Source organism: Ptychodera flava, chromosome 22, assembly GCF_041260155.1.
Source record: "Ptychodera flava strain L36383 chromosome 22, AS_Pfla_20210202, whole genome shotgun sequence".
In the NCBI taxonomy this organism is placed as follows: domain Eukaryota; kingdom Metazoa; phylum Hemichordata; class Enteropneusta; family Ptychoderidae; genus Ptychodera; species Ptychodera flava.
In genome coordinates this window covers 11,696,616-11,722,057 of record NC_091949.1, presented here as the reverse complement: position 1 = coordinate 11,722,057, position 25,442 = coordinate 11,696,616, and the positions used below count along the sequence as shown (strand labels likewise).

Sequence of the window (25,442 nt, the reverse complement as noted above, 5' to 3'; positions counted from 1 at the left end):
TAGTAATCATTTTTAGCTCCGTTTGCCATGTGTGCATGCTTTGATAGGATCTCTGAGGGCCTATTGATATTCATCAAGTGTATGTATCTCAATACTGTAATAGCATTAATTATTCACTGGGATTTAATTTTGCTATTTGTGCTGAATTATAAATCCACAAAATTAAATCCCAGTGAAAATGTTAAATAACAATAGAATCTATCGTTTTACTGGCAAAACTAGTGAAGTTAAATCTGGTGAAATGTCTAAAACATCAACATAAAAAATTAAATCCCTTTGAAAATTAATTATTTTACAGTATATGTATCTTTCAGTCTGTACAAAAGAGCAAAGGTCATGGATAATTTATACATAATGACTCTGAAATTAGGCATTCAGATAACATGACAATGACATGAATATGCAAATGGGTGAAAAATGTTATCAAAAGTTAAAATCTTGATAAGGCCAAAGCAATTAAATTCTTTGTTTTGCGTCCACTCAAAATGGGAATAGGTACGCGCCTAAAACACACACACAAGAAAATTAACACAATGTAATTTGATTGCAGCAAATAAAAATTGTAACAAAATTTTAGTTCAGAAAAGTTAAAGCGGTCATGTCCTAACATTTCCTATTCAAATACATTGTGTGTGTTTTTCATGAAAACCTTAAAAACCTACGCGGGTGGGGACGTAAAACAAAGAATTTAATTACTTTGGCCTAATTATCTGTCACAAAATTACTTTTGTGTCTACATTTCATGATTTGATAAAGCAAGACCAATAAAATACACCTTTTGCTAAAGTATTTCAAAGAACATTTATTTTTTTTAACACTTGTTTCAAAATTTTGTTTTTTCTGTACTGGGTGATGCGATATGGTCTTGCATATTGAAATATATAAATGAATTACAGTGCACTACAGAGTTGAACAAAATTGAATCCTTGCCGTTGCCAGAGAGACACAACTGTACTTTAAAATACTGTAGCATGAATTTTATTTGCAAGACTGCATGTATCTTCTGCAAGTTTGTCAAAATTTTGTAAGTTCAATGTCACTATCAAAATAAAAGTTGCAAAGCAGCATTATTTTATTATTAGTGAAGTTTCACACATGTTGTATATATTTCATCCTTCAAAATGAAGTGAACCATTTTATATTCAAATCAAATGTCAGATGTGCAAGAAATTAAACACTGTTACTACCCATTTTCTCAGTGACTGAAAAAACCCAGATATTTCAAATCAGGAATTTAAGCAAGAAAACCATGCATGTATGATTGACGTAAGTTTTACCACATCTAAGACAAAGATATGATTAATACTATCTGTCATTTTTGAAGTAAGTCATTTTGTAAGTACTGCCTACAATAGAAATCTCATTTCTAAGCTGTTTCTAAAGAATTCATGCATGACAAAGTGTATTTTCATTGAATATTTAAAAACAGAGAGAAATAATGTTTATATCAATCAGTATTTTGTGATCAAGGTCATTTCAAAAGTGATAAGAATTAAGTCTGCAACAGTTCAAAATTTGATTGCTTTGAAAACTTTGCTGTTCTTTGTCAACACCAGCTTAATATATAACTCACTGCAGTACAACTGTTTAAACAACTTGGAAACTTAGATGCCTTATTGTGTTTTTTTTTAACATCACTGTAACCTGTGACATTCTGCATAATACAGCAGTCTAATTAGCACACTGTTTCAACACACCAGCTATTCTGTCCTTTTCTTTCTCCAGTCAAGATAGTTTCTAGACATTTTTCCATGGAAGTCGCTCTCACGGATCTGTATACTTTTCCAATGGTCTTTTCGAAGCACTGTTCTCCATGTATATCTGTTTGAATCACCATTTCTTTGGCTGAAAGCTGCTCTTTTTGTAAGTTGTGTTCAAACTTGCTTCTTTACAAATGAGATAATAGAGAAAGCAGTTGGAATTTAACATATAATTTCAAAATGTATAGCAGAATGGCATACTCTAATGCATGGTGACAGCCAACACATGTATATTGTTTATTTCTGTCAACAAGTTTGTGATTAGAAATGTCAGGTTTTATTTTTTAATTAAGTTGATATTATCTTTCTTTATTAAACTAATAGCATTGCCGTTGTGACTGTCCATTTGAAAATCATGTACAGTAGGGGATTTTTGAAACAGGCATGCATACACACATGTAAGAAATTGTAAGGTGTTTAGAATATTAAAGTATAATGGACATTCATTTGTTTGAAAACAAAGGTTGTTACAACCATATTTTTAAGTAAAATTTATTATTGAGATAAATTAATTTGTTTTGTGTGATGTGTACTGGTAATTATTGCCAGATGTTGTTTTGCTTTCAAACAATACGTGATTAACACTTCCCTTGTTATTCAAGTATTAAATTTCAATCCACTTTGAAAACATTAACTCACAACAAGGTTTTACCCTCATGTCGGGAATTCTGATATTCAATTTGTTAGAAATGTGAAAAACCTTGGTGTCACACTTGACTGTCACTTGAATATGTCGCTTCATGTTCAAAATATTTGTAGAGTCGCCTACATCCACCTCCGACATATTAGTTCAATTCGTCACTTACTCACTGTGGAAGCCACCAAAACTTTAATCTGCGTACTTGTACTTTCGCGCCTGGACTATTGTAACTCTCTTTTAGCTGGTTGTCCCAAATATTTACTCCAAAAGTTGCAGAGAGTGCAAAATGCTGCTGCACGACTAGTGTATAAGGTCAAGAAATCGGACTCCGTCCAACCTCTTTTGTGTTCGCTACATTGGTTACCAATTACATCTCGCATACAATACAAACTTTCAGTAATCTGTTTCAATTCATTTATTGGATCTGGGCCGCAATACCTTACAGACCTTCTTCAACAGTACTGTCCCTCAAGACAGTTGCGTTCTTCCTTTGATACTCGTGTACTCAAAGTACCTCGTGCTGTCACGAAAAGCTTCGGCGAAAGATCATTTTCCTATACTGGTCCTACGACTTGGAATAGTTTACCTGCAAATCTCCGTCATACTCAATCTTTAGCATCATTTGTTCTACTCTTAAAACACACCTTTTTTAAATCTCACACCTGATGAGAGTTCTTTTGTAGCCATGCGCCTAGAGCTCTGCGAGATTAGGCACACAATAAATATCCTTTATTATTATTATTATTATTATGTAATGTTTGTGAGATATTTTTATTGTATTCAGTACTAAGTTTTTTTTTTGTTTGGTTGATTTTTGTGCTGAGTTTAGAAAATAAAGTGAATGAAAGAGTTGGACAGATTTTCAGCTGAATGTTTACTACGTCCCTCCTTTAAAATAATCAAATCAGATCAACATACAAGTCACTTTAGAAGAATTACAAGGAGTTTATGTAGGTGATGTTTATATCTTTGGATTATTCTCACATTAGATTGCTGATGTTCAACACATGTTTTGCAATTAAAATAAGATTTCCCTCATTCATGTTTGTCTTTGTCGCATTAGAAATACTATGGCAAGGGATGAAATATGGTATATCAAAAAGGTTTTGAGCAAAATTTCAAGCTGTATCAAATACTTGAGGTTCTCTATGGTATTTGGCAAAATGGTGAAAATCAAGATTTAACGGGTGTAGAAGAATAAGTCTGAGGAAAAAAGGACACTGCTGGACTGAGCAGAACTATGCCTGTAGATAGGCAGATTGTTCAAAGACTGCAGCATTGACAATGTAAGGGGAACACCACTTGATTGGGGGTTGGGGTGGGGGCGGTGAAGGATTGCTTTGGAAAAAGAATTGTTGGCAGGTGAAGGAGAAAAATAATTTGATCCTGTAATGATTAATGGCTTAAGAAGAAAAAAAATGTTCAAACAGAAGTAAAACAAGAAATTGTCAGCAGTGTGCTAAAATAAGCAAAATGGGAAATCTGGTTCCTAATATTCTCTGGAGGCGGTGGCACTAATATGTCAATATTTGTCATCAAGTCCTATGTTTTTACCAGCAGTTATGACACTTCAGGTTCTTATTCAAATTTTTGTCTTAAATGTTTTCGTTGCAATGACAGACCCTAGGAAACATGTTTTTGACTTTTTTGCAATAAGCACTGATACATATTAAAAGGTGACTATTTGACTCATTCTGTAAATAGTGAAAATTTCAAAACAAATGACAGGATTCAATTAACTAGCTTTAAAAAGTAATTTATCATTCTCTCAATATATTTATGTATATGCTGTTACAGTGACGGGAAGAAGAAATTTGTTGACATACCCTTTTTCTCCACCCCCATCAAATGATCAAAGTGGTTCTCCAGACCCTAAACAATGAAAGATTGCTGACCATTGCTGCCCTACTACGTAGTTGGTAGCGCCCTCAAGTGTCAATCGTGATTACTGGTGGCATGGAATTAATCTCCCGAATGACGAACCAGAAACTTGTTGGTATGATTTCTATCAGTGTGCTTCTTCTATATAGACCGCGGGAAATATTTTTTTCTGTGTGTTTTTAGGCCAAGTTCACGTACACGTCATACCCGGAAGTACAAATCCGATGACGTCATCCAGTGCGTGACCCGGCCTGCCCCTGTACAGACAGCATTTCTGGGAACATACTCCATTCTTCCGTTCTTTAGTATTGTTGTACAAGGGATCCGATGGCATCATTTTGATAAGAACAGTGTACTGTATTACCGTTATTAATAGCGCAAAACAGAGAAAGGAGGGAAGTTGTCGTCTCTATAAGCACCGAGGTAACGGAAAATTGAGGATCGGCTGTGTGACTGGCTAGACCAGACAACACTCACCGACAATCCGACATTTACTAGTTTACACGAAATTACAAAAGAAAACCCGAAGGAAGCGTCCTCTCATATCTTAGTCTTATCTGATACAGCTTTGACATGTCTGACGTCGCAGGTATGTAACAACTAACATCAAATATTTGCATTGCATGTGAGATTTTTTAACTGATACTTGTCATGATATAGCTGCTGTACAGTAGCTCGAGGTTTTCATGTTCTGCCGTCCAACCCAAATACCCAGGCAAAACCTCGAACTGCGCTGCAGCTAGTCATGGTATTACATGTAATGGATGTGAATAATAAACACGTAAGTGCAATATCACACAATCCACAACCGCTTGTCACGCACGGCACGGCAACGGTTATGCCATGTACTTGTTGGAGGCGCAGGTGCTGTCAGAACAGCTGGCGAACCAAAGGTTAGGTCACAGGTGCTGTGGGTATTTAGTGAGGTGTATTTAGTGTTATGAACTTGGTAATTGTTTAGGACATACGTTTTTTTTCTCGACAATGTTGAACCTAAATGGAATTTGCTTTGTGAAATTTTTCATTTAATTTTTGAACAACTTAGTATGTGTAGGCTGTGTTGGCATGCGAACTCTCTTGTAAGGGTTGTGTTTTTGGCCGACTTATTTCCCATAGAATAATATTGGTAAGTCTTCATCACTTTCCATTTTAAAATGTTATTTTCAACTGATGTGTATTTCAAGGGATTGCGGTTTGCAACATATAAAGCCTGGATTGAGACTCACTTCACGGTCAGGACTGTGCTCTCCCTGGCCTTTCGAAATTGTTAGTAAATTTACGAATTGGGTTCAAGAAATATTAGTAAGCACAAATTATGTTATTCCGAACCCACCAACTTTCAACAAGCACTTCTGGTACTCAATAGGTGCATGATTTTAAGGGGATAGAAATGATGAATGATTTCATTATAGACAAAAGAAAATGAAAAATCCCTTTTTAGTTTTTTTGACAATGAACACTCATATTTTGATACGCATTTTCAAAAGATTTATTAAATAACACAGTACATCATGGGTCATGAATGCTTGTAACATTGAAATTTCTTCCTTTTCTCAATAAAGTGTGTAATTTTGGTCAACGGCCAATGAATGTTATTCAATTACTCTATCTTTATTACACAACATAACATGTTCAAGTATATTGTGACACAAATCATAACTCCCTTTGTGTGTGTAGTCAGTGGTTGATGATTATATATATTAATTTATGAAGCGGTCATTAATATTATCAAATATTATCAGTGTTTGCACAAGTTTTAGATGCTAGAAATCTGTCCCCTGTTTTTCATATTTGGAAAGCTCTGTTACTTTGAAAGTATGCACGTCATCCATAGACCACGTACTAGGTGGTGCCTCTATGCATGGATGTAAAAAATAGATCTATTTTTTACATCCATGCTCTATAGCTGCAGTCATTATGCCATGTTCATCTCTAAAATTCTTTTTAAACAACCATTGATCAGAACATTTGGCAGTCTGTGGTTTCGCACAAATTTTGTCTCATCTCAATCAAATTTAAGTACGCAAACTGAGACTGGTGATCCTGCTAATGTTTTCTTAGAGACAGTTACACTTTTAAAACGCTGCAGATGATCGTCATTTATTTTTTTTGTCTGGATAAACTTTTTGGTCATGGGACTGTGCACAGGCATTTCTCTGGATCATAGAAAACTATCAGCATTCATAACATTTGCTGAGACAGTTTCTTGTAAAATATTTTGAAGGAAACCTATTAAAATTGGCACGCTGACTGAAAAATTCAATTTTCAGATCGTCAAATGACAAATCTATGACATCTAAGATTTCCGGCTCGCTTCCACCTCCATGCACAGAAAAACACTTTGCAGTACATGTTCAACAATGTGCGGTCCGGACTGCAGTTCTGCTGTAGTTCGACTGTCTTTCAGGCTGACTGTTCTTGATGTCTTCTAGCTCGGCGGTTTCATTGTTTCGTATTTTTTTCATATCAGTTGCCGTTTTTATGCCCAACTTTCTTTCCCAACTGGATACTATCAATCCAAAGTATTTGTAACTGCCCGCTTCCCTCGATCCGCTTCAACAGTCCATTCGGAAAGTTGACAGCATGTGAGTGTTTGGGTGTCTCAAAACTACCGTAATGGGGTGGTAATGTATGACACACCACTATGAGATTACAAGACCGGGGATCTTGAAACCTTTTCGCGCATGCTCATGTTATCACAGGTCAAAGTCCAAAGCCAGCTATCACCATGTGTCGATGCGCCGATGATAGGGGCAGCGTAGGGTTTGAAAGACGAGATATGACAGTATTTCCCCAGAATTCACAATCTTGACCGAAAATCAGGCTTCAAAAATAACAAAATCGTTCGTAAATGGCCGATCGGGCATTCATTTTTTTCGTAAATTTTCATTTTTGTTCGTAATTTACGAAAGTTACGAGTGACAGCGAGAGCACAGGGTCAGGACTCCAGGCTCTATGGTTGCAATGACATATGTGCCTGTCAGGTCAAAACTTTCTCACAAGCTTTATTTCTTGTGGCTATACTTTACAGTAACTACCCTGTTTACCTGATTTAATAAACATGTTGTCTAATGAAAATTTGAGCAACAGACCCTTCAAAGAAAGAACTTCAACCCAAGGTATTATTGTAGTTGGCTAATAAGCCTCCTTCCTACCCATGACTGTTTCCCAAAATACAGGATAGAGCAGAAAATGATTTCAAACCCCCTTTTTTTAATGTCCACATCTAGACATCACATAGACCCTCCAAAAAAGGGAGGGTTTTTAGGGCATCAGCAACATTTTCTGTTTCCTGACGGTCAAATATGTCAGATTTTTCACAATAATTATATGATGCCAATTACCACGTAGCACACAAAGCTACATAATATTCTGCCTTTTTGCAAACTTTTGAAATCAACATTTTCGATGTATCTAGAATTATGTATAATAATAAAAGATGCATATTAAACAGATAGCAAATTAATTTCACTGACTTATAATTCAATGAAATATAAAAGTGTGAATAAGATTGGTACTTTAAGCTAACATAGAACAGTATAGGAATACCAAGGCAAGAATGCCCTTTCCTTTTAATAATCTATTCATCCAAGTTAACCATTAACAGGTCCAGGCATGCCCACCATTTGTAACAATGGGTTTGGGCCCAGCTTAGCTGTGGAAACGCAGCTATCTGTGGTAGGGTAGGCTTTGTCTAGTATTTGGGTCATCAACAGGTCAACCCCACCATGGATAACTGAGGATACCGCGACATTGGCACTATAGGCATTATGGGATAATATTATCTAAGTTATCTAAGTTAGAGTCTAATATTAGACAAGTGGGGAAGAGGCAGATGCCCGACATGCTGTTTTATCGGATAATATCCAATAAAATCGATAATATCATCTAAAATCTAAGTTAGAGTCTAATATTAGACGAGTGAGGAAGAGGCAGATGCCCGACATGCTGTTTTATCAGATAATATCCAATAAAATCGATAATATTGTCTAAATTCTAAGTTAGAATCTAATAATAGATGAGTGGAGAAGAGGCAGATGCCCGACATGCTGTTTTATCGGATAATGTCAGATAAAATCGATAATATCGTCTAAAATCTAAGTTAGAGTCTAATATTAGACGAGTGGGGAAGAGGCAGATGCTCGATATGCAGTTTTATCGGATAATATCCAATAAAATCGATAATATCATCTAACTTAACGGATAATGTCGATAATATTATCCCTATTAGATCACTTTGGTCTCATGTTCCTGGAACTCTCTAACTTAGACATTTTAAACGATATTATCCAATAATGAAGAAAAAGCCTATGTCGCGCCTTCATGGGATAACTGCGGGCCACCTTGTAGGGAAAATGGGTAAATTACTACGACCCAACTTGGGTCAGAACTTTGAATGACAAAATAAATCAAAGTGAGTGTAATTCAGTAAAATGACCTATACCTGCCTGAACTCTGATTATTGCTCATTCCCTACTTCTTTTTTGAACAAAATCTAGGTTTCATTTACGTCGGCTGATTTTCCAAGGAGTACTTGAGATTTTCACTCCAGCAGCAGACTTAAGTCTGCACATTCATATGAATATTCACGTTCGGAGGTCATTCTGGTAAACAAAAATACCGGTATCTGTGTTGTTAAAGTATGTTTCTTTCAGATAGAACCTAGAAACATATCAGTCACTGTACATGACATACAACATAGAGCATGTTTACGTTGGAAAACTTTTATAACCCTCATAAAATTGCACTATCGAAACTACAGTTATGGTACAGGGGTCATACATGGTTATACAATAAACATTTTTGAATTATGGAAAGGTTTCTTTTCGGTTTTTCAGGTTAGCTGTTCAACTACTAGTAGTTGCAAAATATCACAATACTTGCAATTCTCCAAGTTTAATAAGAACATGTTATATATGATGGTTAAAAATTTGACCTAATCTTGAATGGTGAAAAACACTTGAATTGAAAAACACTTGAATTGGTATAATATACTGGTACTTGTACTCAGTATCTTTACCAATGGAAATTTAGACAGTATGAAAAATAGCAGTTGACAGTAACTGTGTGTATGTAATGTTGTCAGCAAGGAAATGGGTTTTGAAATACTTTATTGGTTGAGAAAATCCAGCTTTCATGTAATGCTCAATTTCCTGGATAAATGCAGTAATTTATGTCAAGAGTTAATAAGTAACATGTGAATGTGCAAATAGAATGATGATGGCGTGTCAGTCAGTGGGCCTTGTATTAATTTAAAGGGACAAAGTCGGCCATTTTTCATGAATTTTGTAACGAGATACTACGCATATTGTTTGACATGTTGAAAGATGTGAATGAATGGGTGACCATGCATATATTCAACCCCGGTTTCAGACTCGATGCATGAAACCATTGTGAAAATGAATTAATGGTCATGACCATTAATTCATTTTCGCCATGGTTTCATTTAATTTGTCTAAAACCGGGGTCGAATATATGCATGGTCTCCCATTTATTCAGTATCTTTCAACATGTCAAACAATATAAGTAATATCTTGCATCAAACAAAATTCATGAAAAATGGCCGACTTTGTACGAAATACTCCTTCAAACAATATGCGACAAAGCGGTAAATTTTAGTTTGTCATGTGTGTTTGTGTATGAACAAGTAAAGCTTTGACATCATGAGAAATGCACCTGCTGACTAATAAATTCTCTCAGTCAGTTTTATAATTCTGGAAATCTCATGTCAGCTCCATACTAGTATGTGTAAGGCCAGAAAGAATCATTAAATTTGTTTTTCCAAATTGCCGCTTCCACTTTAACCAATTTTTATTTTTTAAATTGCTGCAAATGTATACTTCCATATTGCAACTTTGAGGGCACTTTTGTTGTGCATATTTTTAGTTTTTTTTTTCTTCTTGTTGGAGCATGTGGAAATGCTCAGAATTTCTTACATCAAAACTGTCTGTACATGTGCCTCTATTATTGTGGACAGTTTGTAAAATCTAGACTCCAAGTCATTAATCAGTAACAATATAACTAAAGAGAGATTTTGCTGGTTCATAAAAAAATGAATAATAAAAATTTTGCTCGTCACCTGGAAAGCTTTGCAAAAAAATCTGAGGAACAACATTTTTTTTTCTGGCCTAATTGGAAAAAAAATCTTGTGCCAGAGACAACATTCTTGAGGCAGGGGCACATCAATTCAGCACTCACTGATCATAAGTTTTTCTCCCAATTTCAAAAACATGTATATGCCTTCTTGACAAGACTGCAACATGTGCACAACCAGTGCAGTACCATAATCGATATGTTCAACCCATCTCTATGACAAATAATCTTTGCAAAATGATAGCAGATCCACTTACTGTGATAGCTCTTAAGTTTTTTACGATGTGTTTAATAGTGATAATTGAGAGCTGTGATTTAACCTAGAGTATTCATTTCTCAACATATTTAAGGAGCATTTACAAGAGAAGTTACTTGTAAATACGGTGACCCTTAACCCTGCAAGACAGTATCACTTCCCCATCTGCCAAGTCAGTAAAAAGCGGTATTTAGCCAAAACCATTTGTATTTTCACTCACTTGGCTTGGTATGTTATAGCAGCCATTGTCCATGGAAATCATATTTACAGTAGGAGATTCTACCCTATGTTTTTAGGGGCCTTCAAATGTTCAATTTCTTGTTAAAATGCACTGTATGGGACTGTATGTGACAGATGCTTTGCTTCACTAGTTCTAACTAACTTGACATGATGGTGAAATATGAACTTGGCAGGATAGGGGTCAAGATAGCTGTGACTCACATGAAAAGCCCAAAAGTCATGGATAAGTCTGCAGTGGTAATTGGATAAAGAGAATAGGGATATAACAAAGGCATTTGTCATTTTACTTCTTATCTATGTAAATTGATAAAACCTAGCTGTAGTGATGGATGTAGCCAGCTGTTTCCTTGATGTGTTGGTATGGAGGGGCAAGACATCTTTCCCATTCACACAAATAGTGAAATACCTTAGCCCAAGGGAATGCTGCAGATTATTTACTGCAACCAGGCCCCATGCTTGGCCACACCTGTGATTCAACTTCACTGGATCAGAATATCAACAAAAGCCAGACTACCACATTGATAATAATATTTTTCATGCTGTCTTAGAGTTGTCCTTCATGTCATTAGTGCCATCTTAAACTGATATCACTAATGTCACATCGTTGGAAATAATCAACAGAATTTAGAATCTCTTCAAGGCACATGATAGAAAAGACAGACTGTCAAGTTGCTTCCTGCTGCTAAATAATTTAGTTTGGTAATCTGCCATCACAGCTGTGATCCAGTACTGAAGTGTAGAGAAGTGACTACACAAATGCGGATGATAAAAATTTTGCTTGTCACTTGGAAAGCTTTGCAAAAAAACCTGAGGAACAATAATTTTTTTCTGACCTAATGGGAAAAAAATATCTTGTGCCAGAGACAACATTCTTGAGGCAGGGGCACATCAATTCAGCACTCACTCACTGGAAAAGTTTTCTCCCAATTTCAAAAACATGTATATGCCTTCTTGACAAGACTGCAACATGTGCACAACCGGTGCAGTACCATGATTGATATCTTCTAGCCATCTCTATGACAAATTATCTGTGCAAAATGATAGCAGATCCACTTACTATGATAGCTCTTAAGTTTTTTACGATGTGTTTAATAGTGATAATTGAGAGCTGTGATTTAACCTAGAGTATTCATTTCTCAACATAAGGAGCATTTACAAGAGAAGTTACATGTAAATACGGTGACCCTAACCCTGCAAGACAGCATCACTTCCCCCTCTGCCAAGTCAGTAAAAAGCGGTATTTAGCCAAAACCATTTGTATTTTCACTCACTTGGCTTGGTATGTTATAGCAGCCATTGTCCATGGAAAGCATATTTACAGTAGGAGATTCTACCCTATGATTTTAGGGGCCTTCAAATGTTCAATTTCTTGTTAAAATGCACTGTATGGGACTGTATGTGACATATGCTTTGCTTCACTAGTTCTAACTCACTTGACATGATGGTGAAATATGAACTTGGCAGGATAGGGTCAAAATAACTGTGACTCACATAAAAAGCCAGAAAGTCATTGATAAGTCTGTAGTGGTAATTGGATAAAGAGAACAGGGATATAACTTAGGCATTTGTCGTTTTACTCCTTACCTATGTAAATTGGTAAAACCTAGCTGTAGTGATGGATGTAGCCAGCTTGTTTCCTTGGTGTTGGTATGGAGGGGCAAGATATCTTTCCCATTCACACAATAGTGAAATACCTTAGCCCAAGGGAATGCTGCAGATTAGTTACTGCAACCAGGCCCCATGCTTGGCCACACCTGTGATTCAACTTCACTGGATCAGAATATCAACAAAAGCCAGACTACCACATTGATAATAATATTTTTCATGCTGTCTTAGAGTTGTCCTTCATGTCATTAGTGCCATCTTAAACTGATATCACTAATGTCACATCGTTGGAAATAATCAACAGAATTTAGAATCTCTTCAAGGCACATAATAGAAAAGACAGGCTGTCAAGTTGCTTCCTGCTGCTAAATAATTTAGTTTGGTAATCTGCCATCACAGCTGTGATCCAGTACTGAAGTGTAGAGAAGTGACAACACAAATGCGGATGATATGGGACTTTGCTAACAATGCTCACAACAACCAAAGGTCATCACATATTTTTGTTTCATGCGATCATTTTATTAGAACACTAATTTTTTTTCCCTTCAAAACCATACTTTGTTATCCTGTTGAACCATTCTCTGTCCATAGGTCAAACCACACCTTTCACAACTGTCAGAGATTATAAAAACCAAACTGGACTTACATGTATATTATAAAGAGTTGCTTGTAAAATAGCACGTAATAATCTCCAGTCCATAAAAAATACTTTCTTTCAAGGTTAGAAATTAAGTTCACTGTTGCCAACAAGAGACTCTTCTCATGAAATAGGAAAATTATAAATTACCAGCATTTGAAAAATATTATTCAGGATTTAGTCTTACCAATTTGTATGCGTGCATGTCACAATTACAAAGTTGCAGGTTGACTCAAAGATATTGTTTCTTCCAAATATTTTGTATGATATCAGTACTGATACCAAAACTGAGTGAAATTTATTGAAATATCAAAATGGCTTGATTACTGCCATTGATATTTATTTTATTGACCAGAATGGTATACATTGAAACCTCAGTAGAGCTCTGATAATATGGTGATCTTCCATTTAGCATCACCATCTTCATTCTACACCTACAGTATGACGTCCGGAGTCTTTGGATCCAACAAAGGAATCTTTGTGTTAAAAGGAAAGTGAAATGAATATGTGTTAGAACTATTCTTTCCACACTGGTCAATTGTTATAGGCTTTGTCCCGTGGATTCCAGACTTCAACATGTTCTCATTATTTTCAATACACTAGGTGGGTGGACTTCCATACTGGGTTGTTGGGGAGTGAAGGGTTCAAGATGGTCTATATATGTTCAAACTTCATTCTTCAAACCTTAAGGACTCAGGAAACTTTTCTCAGTTAAACATGAAAATCAAAGCAAGATAAAGGTTGTGATGCTTTTCACTGGTTTTGTGGTATTTAGGGATGTTGTAGTTCTACTTTCAAAACATGGTGAATTTCAAATTTTGTGTTTGTATGTACAGTTTGTTTGCCACCCTTGATAGCCGCCAAGATGAAGTTTACATTTTTAAAACTGATGCCATATTCTGTATTCATAAAAAATGCTGTACTTTGATTTAATATTTATCCTAGAACATACTTTTTATACAATATGTGATCGATTGTTTTCATGAGTACCTTTAGATACAGCAGTAAATTCACCAAAAGGAGAAATGATCCGTCTTTTTGTGCTGAGACATAAATTGCTAAATCACTCACAAGTGTCTAAACACTGAATATCTGGCAATCTCTCATATTGACAAAGTGGTTACTGTAAACATTACCAACACAGACAAAAAAATATTTTAAAGTTACTTTCATTACTATCGCTTTTATTTTTATACTTCTTTTTAGCACAATTAGCAATGTAAAGGTAGTATGCGCCTCAAAGTGAACAACTTAAACTTTTGCTGAAATTTTCCCCAAATGAAACTTTCAACCATTCTCTTACCAAATCAACAATAAATCATCGTGCAAAGTTTGAACTAGAGAAACAAATTAACCAACATTTTGTGATATTTGAAATTCAAAATGGCCGACATCCCTGTGTAAACTCTACAGGGGAAAAATTAAATTTTGGATTTTCGAAAAACTAAGAATGTGAAAGTTTTTCTTTCTCCAAGAGCTTTAAAATGAGCCCCCACATGTGGTAAATCAGAAAACAATTGTAGAATTTTGAGTCTAAATATCTGTCTGCGAGGCGCATTCTACCTTAATAAAACCTAATGAATGCCAGTGAAATTCACTCTCTAACCTAGGAAAAACTCATGAAGATTTACAACAAAAATTGACAAAGCTGGGTAGAAGTAAATTGTATGTGTTTTCTTCTTTACTTGCTGTTCACGTAGTGTTTGCTATTTTTAACTAAGCATTTTACAAAGTGTGGGACATGCATTGCATACTGAAATCGCAACTTAAGAAATGAATGTGCTTCGGGAAAACAGCTCTACATCAATGAACCAGAGAACAATTGTCTTCCAGGTCTTCTTTCAAAGAGTCCGAGTACCTGTCTTCGCATTTGAACACTGAGCTAAAGAGGTGCACTGTTTAAAGTAGCTGTTTAATGGGGCCTTTTAATGGAAAGATATTAAGGTAGAAGGTACCTTTGAGACAAATGTTTGGACTCAAATTTTTACAATGTTCTTTTGGTCTACCACTTGTGGGGGCTCATTTTGAGGCATACGTATGTATTAAAAAAGTTTTCACCAGGTTAGTGCTGTGAAAATCAGGAATTTTATTTCCCCCATAGAGGTTATACAGGTATGATGGCCATTTTGAATTTCAAATATCGGTAAATATTGGGTCATTTGTTTCTCAAGTACTAAAATTTGCACAGTGACCCCGATTTTTATTCTTGATTTTGAAAGAGAATGGTCAATTGAAAGTTTGCTTGAGGAAAGTTTGAGCAAAAGGTTGTCTTTCATTTTTGAGGCACATACTACCTTAAATCCTTATTCAGATAGGATATATCACTGAAAGACAGTATTTATCTCCTTGAAGATACAAGTGCTGTATTAAAGTGTTGATAATATTTTCATTATTTTTGTTCTCTAAACAAGAACACATTTTCTGATTCCTCTCCGTATAAACTATATTGAAACACAAAGTGAATGCCTTGCCAACACAAAACCCTGTACATGTACATAATATACACCATTGTTGACAAATGAATGCTTGCCTTGACAACAGAATACAATTCAGTTTGGCTAATACCAGTGGGCATTACACATGTACAGGCTATGTTGCCAAGTTGAACACCAGACGTGTTTTGTGAGTAAAACGAAATCTACTTTCTATAAACAACAAAAACTACAGGAAAATCCATCAAAAAGTACAGCATGTGGAATACTAGGGAAACAGGCTAATCAAAATCCAAACATGCACTACACCATCCAGTGGTAATTAGGTTGCTGGCTATGGTTCTTAAAGACAGATGTAGATTTGTAGGTGACTTTGAAGAATTACGTTTTGAATGTTGAATTATTTGTGGTAAGCCATGAATGGATGAAGGGGCGTAGAGAGCGCCCTCTAGCGACGGAACTTCCAGTCTAGTGATACTCAAGCAAAGAAAGCTACTGTACATATACATGCTTTGCTACAGGTAGCCAGCAAATTTTTTGTACGCTTGTACAGTGTACAGAGAAAGTCAATCATCACATGGCATGTTTGATTTCTTTCGGCAGATGTCACCAGTTCCGTCGATGAACTAAAGATCAAAGACAATGAAGAGGTCAATGATGGAGAAAAGGTCATGCTAGCAACTCCTGGAGATGAAGACGACAGTGATAGCGAAGAAGAAACTGTAGACGCTGCTCCTACAAGACGTAAACCTCGCAACTTGCAAGAAACCAGTACTGATGGGTCACAAGACAAGGCAGAGTCACCGTCGGAAGAAACTGATGCTATTTTTTCACGGTTAGTCTGGAGAAAAAATTTTAACACTTTTATGTCTTATTTAATTTTTCAGCTGTGATACATTATGCAATCAATTACCTTATCTTGACTCGAAGCTCCTTTCAAAACATGATTGAAAATAGTGAATGAAATAAACCAGTATTTGACAAAAAATGATAATTAATAAGTGTTAGTAGTAACTATTTTCTATGCCACCAGTATTCTCCATAAACTCAAATAATATCTGTGACATTAGAGTCACTTGTAGTTTGGTACGCAGCAAAGGCTGCTGTACGTATTAGAAAGACGGGAAAACAAAATGTCCATGATACACATATATTGCTGAGTTCAGAGAGAAAGTTCCCTCACAAAAAAGGCACAATTTATTCAATAAACCAGCATCGATGGCTTCCAATGCATCTCCCAATTCGTACCTGCTATCTTCCTTGCATCAAAATCAATCTCGTGTGCATTTTGGTGTATTCTTTCCAAGGGGACCTCTGTTATCAAAATGAAACAACCTCTTTCTTACAATACAACGATTGCCGTACACTCATTTGCTCAATCAGCGTACCCAAATTTAAATGTTTTGAGCAATGGTGTATTGACAGTAGATAGTCAATCACAGCACTGCTACTGTCAAATTATCAGGAGCCGTGACATTGTAACCTGCATGTAAATTAATAATCACTAGAAAAATGAAATTCTTGAACAGTTACCAAGTGTCAAATTGATGGCCCAGTGCAAGAAGCATTCTCCTATGCTTTAACACAGGGGATACACCCCTTTTGCGCTGGGCCATCGAAATAAGAAAGCTGTTTACATTATCAAATATAGTGTGCAGACCTTTGGCATTATGTTGTCATGCAGCAGATCATTCACTCTCATTTGGTCACCAACAATGCACCATATACTTTTACAGATAAGTTGAAAAATTGTCCAACAAGACATCAGCTGTATTTAGCAAAGATTATGATAATACTCACCTTCTTCCTTTACAGAGAAGCAAAACCCAGTGAACCAGTCAAGGCTGAGACTGCTGTGGAGAGTGCAGCACATGATGCGGAATATGTGTACAAGACATATCCTAAAAGAGGACGGGCACTCATCATCAATAACAAGAACTTTGACCCCAAAACTGGGATGAATGTACGGAATGGGACGGACCTAGACAGAGATAATTTGAATAGGACTTTCAACAGACTTGGCTTTGAGGTCAAAGCATATGATAACTTAAGTGTCGGTAAAATGCATGCTGTATTAAAACTGCGTAAGTACTATTGTAATTGACATTTCGGTTCAGGCCACTTATGATCATAATTATTATGTAATCTGATGAGATTAAGTTCAGTTAAGTTTTATAAGGCATCTGGTACAGTGGCTATATCTGGCACATACGCACACACACACATGCATACAATACACACACATGGCAGTGTAACAGTAGAGAAATAAAGGGTACCACTGAATTGTCTGCAATATGCCTACTCAGGACCTAGATCAAACACAAAATTCTAAGGATTTTGATAAAAAAATTAATTAGAATATTTTACAAATTTAGTTGTTTCGTTTTGATTTATACACAGTATTGAAAGCCAAAATTTTGATAATTTCATGATTCATATTGAAATAATTTTGTGAGGCAAGAAAAAATTAGATCATGTAAATCATCTACAGATTTTTATACTGGCCCAAAAGTTCATAGCTTGTGTTTCTCTCTCCTTGTGACCAGTCGCACGTGAAAATCACTCAGATTCTGATTGTGTAGCGGTGGCTATCCTTAGCCATGGAGATGACGGCATCATCTATGGAATAGACGGTACGACACCGGTTGAAGAACTCACCAAGTACTTCCGTGGAGACAGGTGTGAAGCACTAGTTGGAAAACCAAAACTTTTCTTCCTTCAGGTAAGTGCAATATTATTGGAAAATTGCTTGTGCATTCCAAATAAAGCATGTAATGCAAAACATGTACTTTAAAATTTGTTCTTATACTGTATGATTACTTGTTGTGGACTTTAGTTTTCATGCATACAGAGGCAGTGCAGTTGCTTAAAATATTTTCATTCTTCTGAACAAAATGGTCTCCTACTAAATCTCCAATCAAACAAAAAAACCCAAGTTAAATGCATTTTGTTCTCCCCTCACAAAATTCACATGAAAATGGTAAATGAAAGATTGAAATTGATGCATGTTTTTTTCCTTTCATAATGAAATATTTAGCAAACCGCAGGGCAGTTGGTGTACTACAATTTCTCACAGCTTACTGTTGATGGGGCTATGTCCCGGTAACTTTATAGTGTAGCCCGGTTCAGCCTAACTAGAGGGACTCTTGTAGCCAAACCGTTGAGGGCGCTCTAATGAGAGGCAGGGATTAAAAACTTGTGTGCTGACTGGAGTCAAGCAATGTATGTTTAGCATTCTCCATTTTTCACCATAGGCATGTCGGGGTAATGAATTTGATGATGGTGTTTTGTTGAAAGCCGCTGACCAAACAGATGCTGCTCCTGTCGCCCAGCGCCTTCCTGTGGAAGCTGATTTCCTCATCTGTTATTCAACAGTGCCTGGTATGTGGATGTACATGTTTTGTCCACTTTCACCTACTTTAATGATCACCAGCAGAAAACCACAATAAATTATCAAACGAATATATTGCTGTTTGCCCTACAGCTTCACGAGTTGACATTTATTGTTTGTACAGCTGATGTTAGCAGAGTTCTTGTTAACCCTTTGAGCACCAAAGTCAGTCTTTGTCATCTTTATAAAATGTACAGTTACGTAGTCAATTTTTTTTCAGTTTTGCCAAAATTTTGATAAAAAAATATAGTCAATAAAATGTGATGTCCATATGGTCCAAGATTATCAAAAAAATTACAGAAAATACATAAAAATTGGTAAAATGTTTCACTAAAATTTTGGTCGGTTAAGCAAATGCATGCACGCAAATAATATCCTGTATGAATGATGCAAAATGAAGTTTTAATAAGTATAAAGATTGTTTACTTCAACTAACACTTACTAAAGACTGTTTGGAAAATCTTACTTTGTTGTCATTTTTAGGTTACTACTCGTGGCGAAATCCTAAAAACGGATCCTGGTTTGTTCAAGCCATATGTCAAGTTTTTGATCGCCATGGTCAAAGCATGGATGTGCTTCGTATGATGACCAGAGTCAGCAAGATGGTGGCGTATAGTTTTGAATCAAGTACCTACAATATCAAGATGCACCAGAAGAAACAAATTCCGTGCACTGTATCAATGTTGACAAAGGACTTTTATTTTACCCCAAAAACTGAACCAATGGAGACGTAGATTAGAATTTCTGAGATCAGTAAACAAAAATCATTTAACTCATCTTCAGGGCTAGCCGACTTTGAAGTCATAAATACTCCTACAATGACAGCAATATGGGCTCTAGAGCCAAGAAAAATGCATATCCCGTGAACATGTAAAAGTTATGCTCATAATTAATCAATTTATCTTTTAAATCTCACTGCAGAATCTGCAAATCAAACCAATCTACTTTACAAAATTTGCTCAATTTAGAAATCTCCCAACAGTTGCTTAGAAACATGCATTACCATGTCATGGTAATGTTGCTATGGAAACCATTTATTGCATTGTGGGATATTTTTTTATCCATTTTTCAGGCTTGAGGCATGTCATTTTGTTAGAATTGTGCATTGCTAGATTTATGTGGATGTCTGTATGCATTGTAAATCCATTTGATCATTAATATAGAGTGGTGGTCGGAGAATTGCTCATTTATTTGGAATCTGTCGAGAATCTTTCAAAAGGGATTCAGGCAGGATTAAGTGTCAACTAGTCCAAGAAAAGTAAATATTTCCGGAAACATGTAAGCATTACATGTTTAAGTTTAGCTTATAGTTGCATGGATAGTCTAGGTGAACTTTCAGGGTGTTGTACATGCATGAAGGAAAAGATCATATTTGAAACTTAGAATTGGTTATGCACAATAACACTTTATTTATTGTGTATAGACAAACATCGACAAAATCATTTGAATCTGTGAATTGTCTGAGAAACTTTCATGATCCTTTACAAGTTTCGGTGTTGTGGTCTGTACAGCGTTAGGAAATGATTAAAGAAACTGTCATCCTGTCAAATTATTTTTGTATGATATATCATCAGTCTCTCTCTATTTACTAATAATTTATGTCCTGTGTATATACAGATACAGCACCCTTTTATTCAAATACTGTAATAATTTTTTGTCAAATATGTTAACACTTCCAATGGTATTTCTGATACCAATCTTGTCTGCATGGCACCTGTATGTTTATTTTAAATCATGCTGCGCATCTTAATATTTGAAATAAATTTTATCGGCAGGCTGAATGATAAAAAGCTTGTGGCATTCAGTGATATCTCTGAATCCATTATCATCAGAACTTAACCCTTTGAGCGCAACAGTCAATTTTTGTCGCCTTTATAAAATATACCTCGGTCAATTTTTTCAGATTTTTGACAAAATCTTAGTAAAATAATTGTAGCCAATGAAATGTTATAGTCATTTGGTCCAAAATTATCCAAAAAATTGCAGAAAAAATTCATAAATATGGTAAAATATTGCAGTAAAATTTTGGCGGGAAATTACAGCACTCAAAGGGTTACTAAGAGTAAAGTAGCCATGGTCTGTCAATTAAATATCTAATGAAGGGATTAATTTGAAAATCCATCATGTGAGGGCCCTAACATCGCATTGGTACAAGGGTAGAAGTGTCCTTTTGTTTTCCTAAATTAAAAAAAAGTAGAAGCGTCCTCATACATGCACAATGAATTAGATATAGGTGTAGACATTAGGAAGAGAATGTATGCGGGTACTAAACTTGCTTCAAAGCAATGGTATGAATGTCTCTGTATCTTCCTGTCTATTTCAGAGGTGGTTGCTGAGTTGCCATACAAAACAGTTCTGGTGTGTATATTAAAACAAGCTCACCTTTACTGACATGATTTTTTCTTTTGTTTACCCTTTGTGTTCTGTAATTTTTCCCGCCAAAATTTTAGTGCAACATTTTATCAACTTTTGTTAAATTTTTAGTAATTTTCTAAATAGTTTTGGGCCAAAATTGTATAACTTTTCTTTGGCTACAGTTTTCAATCAAAATTTTAGGGGAAAATCTGAAAAAACTGTCCGAATTGGCAAAAATGATTGTCTGGGTTAGATTTTGTAAAAGCAACAAAATTTGACTTTGACATGCAGAGGGTTAATCAGACCAAGAAGTCTAAAGGTAAACTTCAGTCACCTAATTCATATCTTTTACCACTGAGGCTACTAGATGCTGAAGTGCTCTGAAATTTCAGTTGAAAGTTGAGATAATGCAATTATTGTGATAACAAATCACTGCTTAATTTTGAATTTGACGATTTTGACAATGATTTATTTACTCTATGATTTAAGATTCATGTTTATATGCAATGATGGTGTGTATGTATAATTAATTACAATAGTTTCAAATTGATATGAACTATTTTTTATATAAAAAGAGTAATTTTTCAGTAGAGGAAAAATAAACTTCAGTTAACTCATCACGAATTGATTGTCTTCAGCATGCATGCTCGCAAGGCTGAAATTTTTGTCACAGTGTAAATACTTTTAAAGTGTCTTTGGAAGGAGAAAAATTCAGTTTCATTTCAAATATTCAAGTCTCTGTATCAGCTTGTAGAATGTTTGATTTGTATCATGAAAAGACGCTAGTTGCAGGCCTCCTGACCATCACCCTTGAATTGATCATAGATTCTCCTCATCTTCACCTTGGCAACGTGGATGCAAGATCAGACGTTATAAGTGTTAAAGTGAGCGACTCCGTGCCAAATTTAGGTACGTCAGTGTTTGTAAAACAGTATAGTAGTACACTGTACATAGTCCCTCCCGTAAGTAGTGAGGTACTAGTCTATAGCACTATACTAACATGTCTCAAAATCTTAAGCCAACAAAATGTGAACAGAAAGTAGATACATAGTTGTTCCGCCAGGTAATATCTCCATTCTTCTTGTTTACAAAGTGCCGAAAGCTTGAAATTTTTGTTATATGTTTTAGAATGTCTATTTCATGGACAACAGTAGAAATATAAATACATTACAAAAATTGTATACTGGGTAAAGGAGCAAAGCCAAGATTCCATATTAATATTGTGTTGTGCATTTCTCTATCATTTTTCGGGAGTAAAATTTTGATCCACATAATACATACAACATAATGCAACATTAGTGTGTTGTGTGCTGTAAAACACCCATAAATTGGTCTTTATTCTGGCTTTAGGGACTGGTCATTTATTACCCCTCGTGTCCGTGTGTTACAAGAAACACATTGCTATACCTCGAGGCCGTAGGCCTAGGGTAATATCGATGTGTTTCTGGTAACACACGGCCCCTCAGGGTAATAAACAGATGCTATAGCCCTCATGACCAGGTAATAGGTGTTTTCATATGCATGTTCCTAAAGTCCACCTCCAGTACCTAAGTTGCAGACCTTATTTGTTTTTGTCATTCTTGTTTTTCTGGTTTAAATATTTCTTGAATGTACCAATTCAAGCCGAATGTGAGCACAGCGTCCTTGGCGGCATTTTTCCTATTCCCGCAGGACATTATGACAAAATATTACTGGTACTGTTAAGCTTTTTCTCATAGCTCCTATAGACAACATATACACTTCATACGTTGTATGAACAAGGAACTAGAATTATTTACCAAAAAATACACCAACTTGAAACATTTGTCACAGATATATCTACATCTATCACTTAGCTTTTTAAATCTGTCATCTATTTGCCTGATTGATTTGTCAATAATATGAATTTCAACATACCTCCGAGAAGACAGAAATTGTAGAAAAAAATATATTTGGCTCGTTTGTAAGGGTATGTAGCACACATATACAAAGTGACAAAACATTTCTCCACTATACTCTTCTTAAGTTTTTCCTGAATTATTCATGATATATATATGTGAAGCCCTTCCAAAACTTAGTTGCTGGGAGTATGTCAGTTTGACACCCTGATCATTGTTTGTGTGGATCTGCATGAAAGGGCGATCCAGAATTTTCCATGTGTGATGTCATCGTCTCTTGGTACAGAAAGGTCAAAGGAATGTCACTGGGACTGAACAACGATTGATTAAGGTTACCTGAACTGTAAGGAATTTCCTGCAGTTACTGCAAGGACTGAAGAGAATTTCTGTGAGGTCGAGAACTTTTTGTTTGAATAATTTGACTGGATAGTGCGCTTCGAATGTTCATATGTCACAGAGTTTACAAGTTCTGAGTTTAGTATACAGAGCACACACTTTGTACTGTGATCAGTGCACTTATGTTACGAAGGGGAAATGATTATTATTTATGATTTTCAACATGAGAGAGTAAATATTATCTTGGTGTATTTACATGTCAGAGAGGGTTCGGTTGTCAGAGTTTATAGCTCCCTCCAGAGGTCAGATACATGAAAGTTTGTTGAGTGTTGGAGCATAAGGTATTCAGTAGTCATTACAGTAAAGCAGTAATTTTCAATCCCGGGTTCTCGCATTAGTGGAGTTCTCCTCCCAGTCAAACACTTGGCCAGTACGATGTTTGATTTCTGTAACATTTAGTACACAAACTGACGGATGCATATTTTGCGGGCTGCGGGCCTGTAAAAATGTGGGTTTTTTGGTATCATTTTCGCTATAAGAAGAATGACTGCTAAAACAATATCTATTTATTTGTTTATGGAATAAAAGCCGTGAACTTCTTGAATAATACCGTTAGTTGAGTTTACATCTGGTAAAGCGCCACCAACGTCAGAATACACTGCCGATCGAAGCTTTCGAAATGACTGAACACGGGTGAGTAAATATGAACACAAGACAGATTTAACAACAATTCGCTATTTTAACTTTTTAAATATGTAATGATTAGGATGAATAGTTTAAAGCTGAATTTTGGATTGTTGACAGCACAGATGAACTGGAAGATGAACTTCAGTTCGTTGAAACTCGACACGCCTAAATTTGTTACTTTTTCGTAGAATGCCATGCTCTTCTCACACTTCAGATTAGTTCAACCGCCGATAAAAGCACAATTTTTAACATCGTTTTCAATGCCGTTTAAAATTATTTTATTGTGGTGAACATGACTATAGTCCTAGGAAACTTTTCATAGTCACGCTGGATCAAATGCATGGAGCGGCTATCATACTGCATGATATTAGGAGATACACAATTATTGAGAGCTGCAGAACACAAACTCATCCAAAAATGTTCCTATTAGATCGAAACCTCAAAATAAGTCACCGCACCGGCGTGTTTTTCCCGCTGAAATTCTCGCGTTAAGTGTTAGCAGAATGTCGTTCTCTGCGGTCGCGACTCGGGTGAACCGAAACGGCAAAGTATACTAAGTTCTTTGTTCTTTGTTGTACGTTTTTTCTTTTTAAAGATTTCATGAAAAATACACGGCATTTAAATACACATCACTTCTACGCTTTTTTAAGTCAAAACTTTTCTTACACATTTTATTTTTCTAAGTAGGCATTTGTTTAATTTTGTGTATGTGTTACCGTAGAACCGAATTGTGAATGGATGCATTACAAAGAATTTACTTCCTATGGCCTGATACTAGAAATGTAACAATTTTCATTCCGCGATAACCGGCGATATCGAATTCTGAGGCGCGAATTTTTTTGTCAGTCTGGTATTATTTCCCACTCACATCCATGACAAGAAAGAAATTTATTTGTAGTGGCCAGTCAGCTCGGAATAATAAATTGGTCTTCGGAATCGAGGCTTTTAGTTTAGCAGATTTTGATTTTTTTCGGAAACATGACGTATTTTCAATCACTTGGTTTGGTCTGTTATAGCATCTTTAGTCCACAAAATCAAGTTTACAGCATTTATATTTTCAACAGCCTTCAAATGTACAGTATTATGTTAAAATGCACCATATGGAATATGTTGTGTTTCATTAATTTTTACCATCTTGACCTGATGGTGAAATATAAATATGGACTTGGCAGGAAAAGAGATAGTGTACGATAGACCTGATCATGATTATTGATAAAAGACACCTTCAAAAGGTTTTATTTCTTATAATAAA

At 35.7% G+C, this 25,442-nt stretch overlaps 1 protein-coding gene across 1 annotated transcript; it reads left to right on the top strand.

Annotated features, from left to right (window-relative positions):
* The first annotated feature begins 4,347 nt into the window (after positions 1–4,347).
* On the top strand, positions 4,348–20,484 carry LOC139122685 (caspase-7-like). Its single transcript, XM_070688300.1, has 6 exons — positions 4,348–4,870; positions 16,148–16,379; positions 17,360–17,628; positions 18,091–18,266; positions 18,799–18,925; positions 19,419–20,484. The coding sequence occupies exons 1-6, from the start codon at positions 4,855–4,857 to the stop codon at positions 19,667–19,669; spliced, it is 1,071 nt and encodes a 356-aa protein (XP_070544401.1). The 5' UTR covers positions 4,348–4,854; the 3' UTR covers positions 19,670–20,484.
* Positions 20,485–25,442: the final 4,958 nt, after the last annotated feature.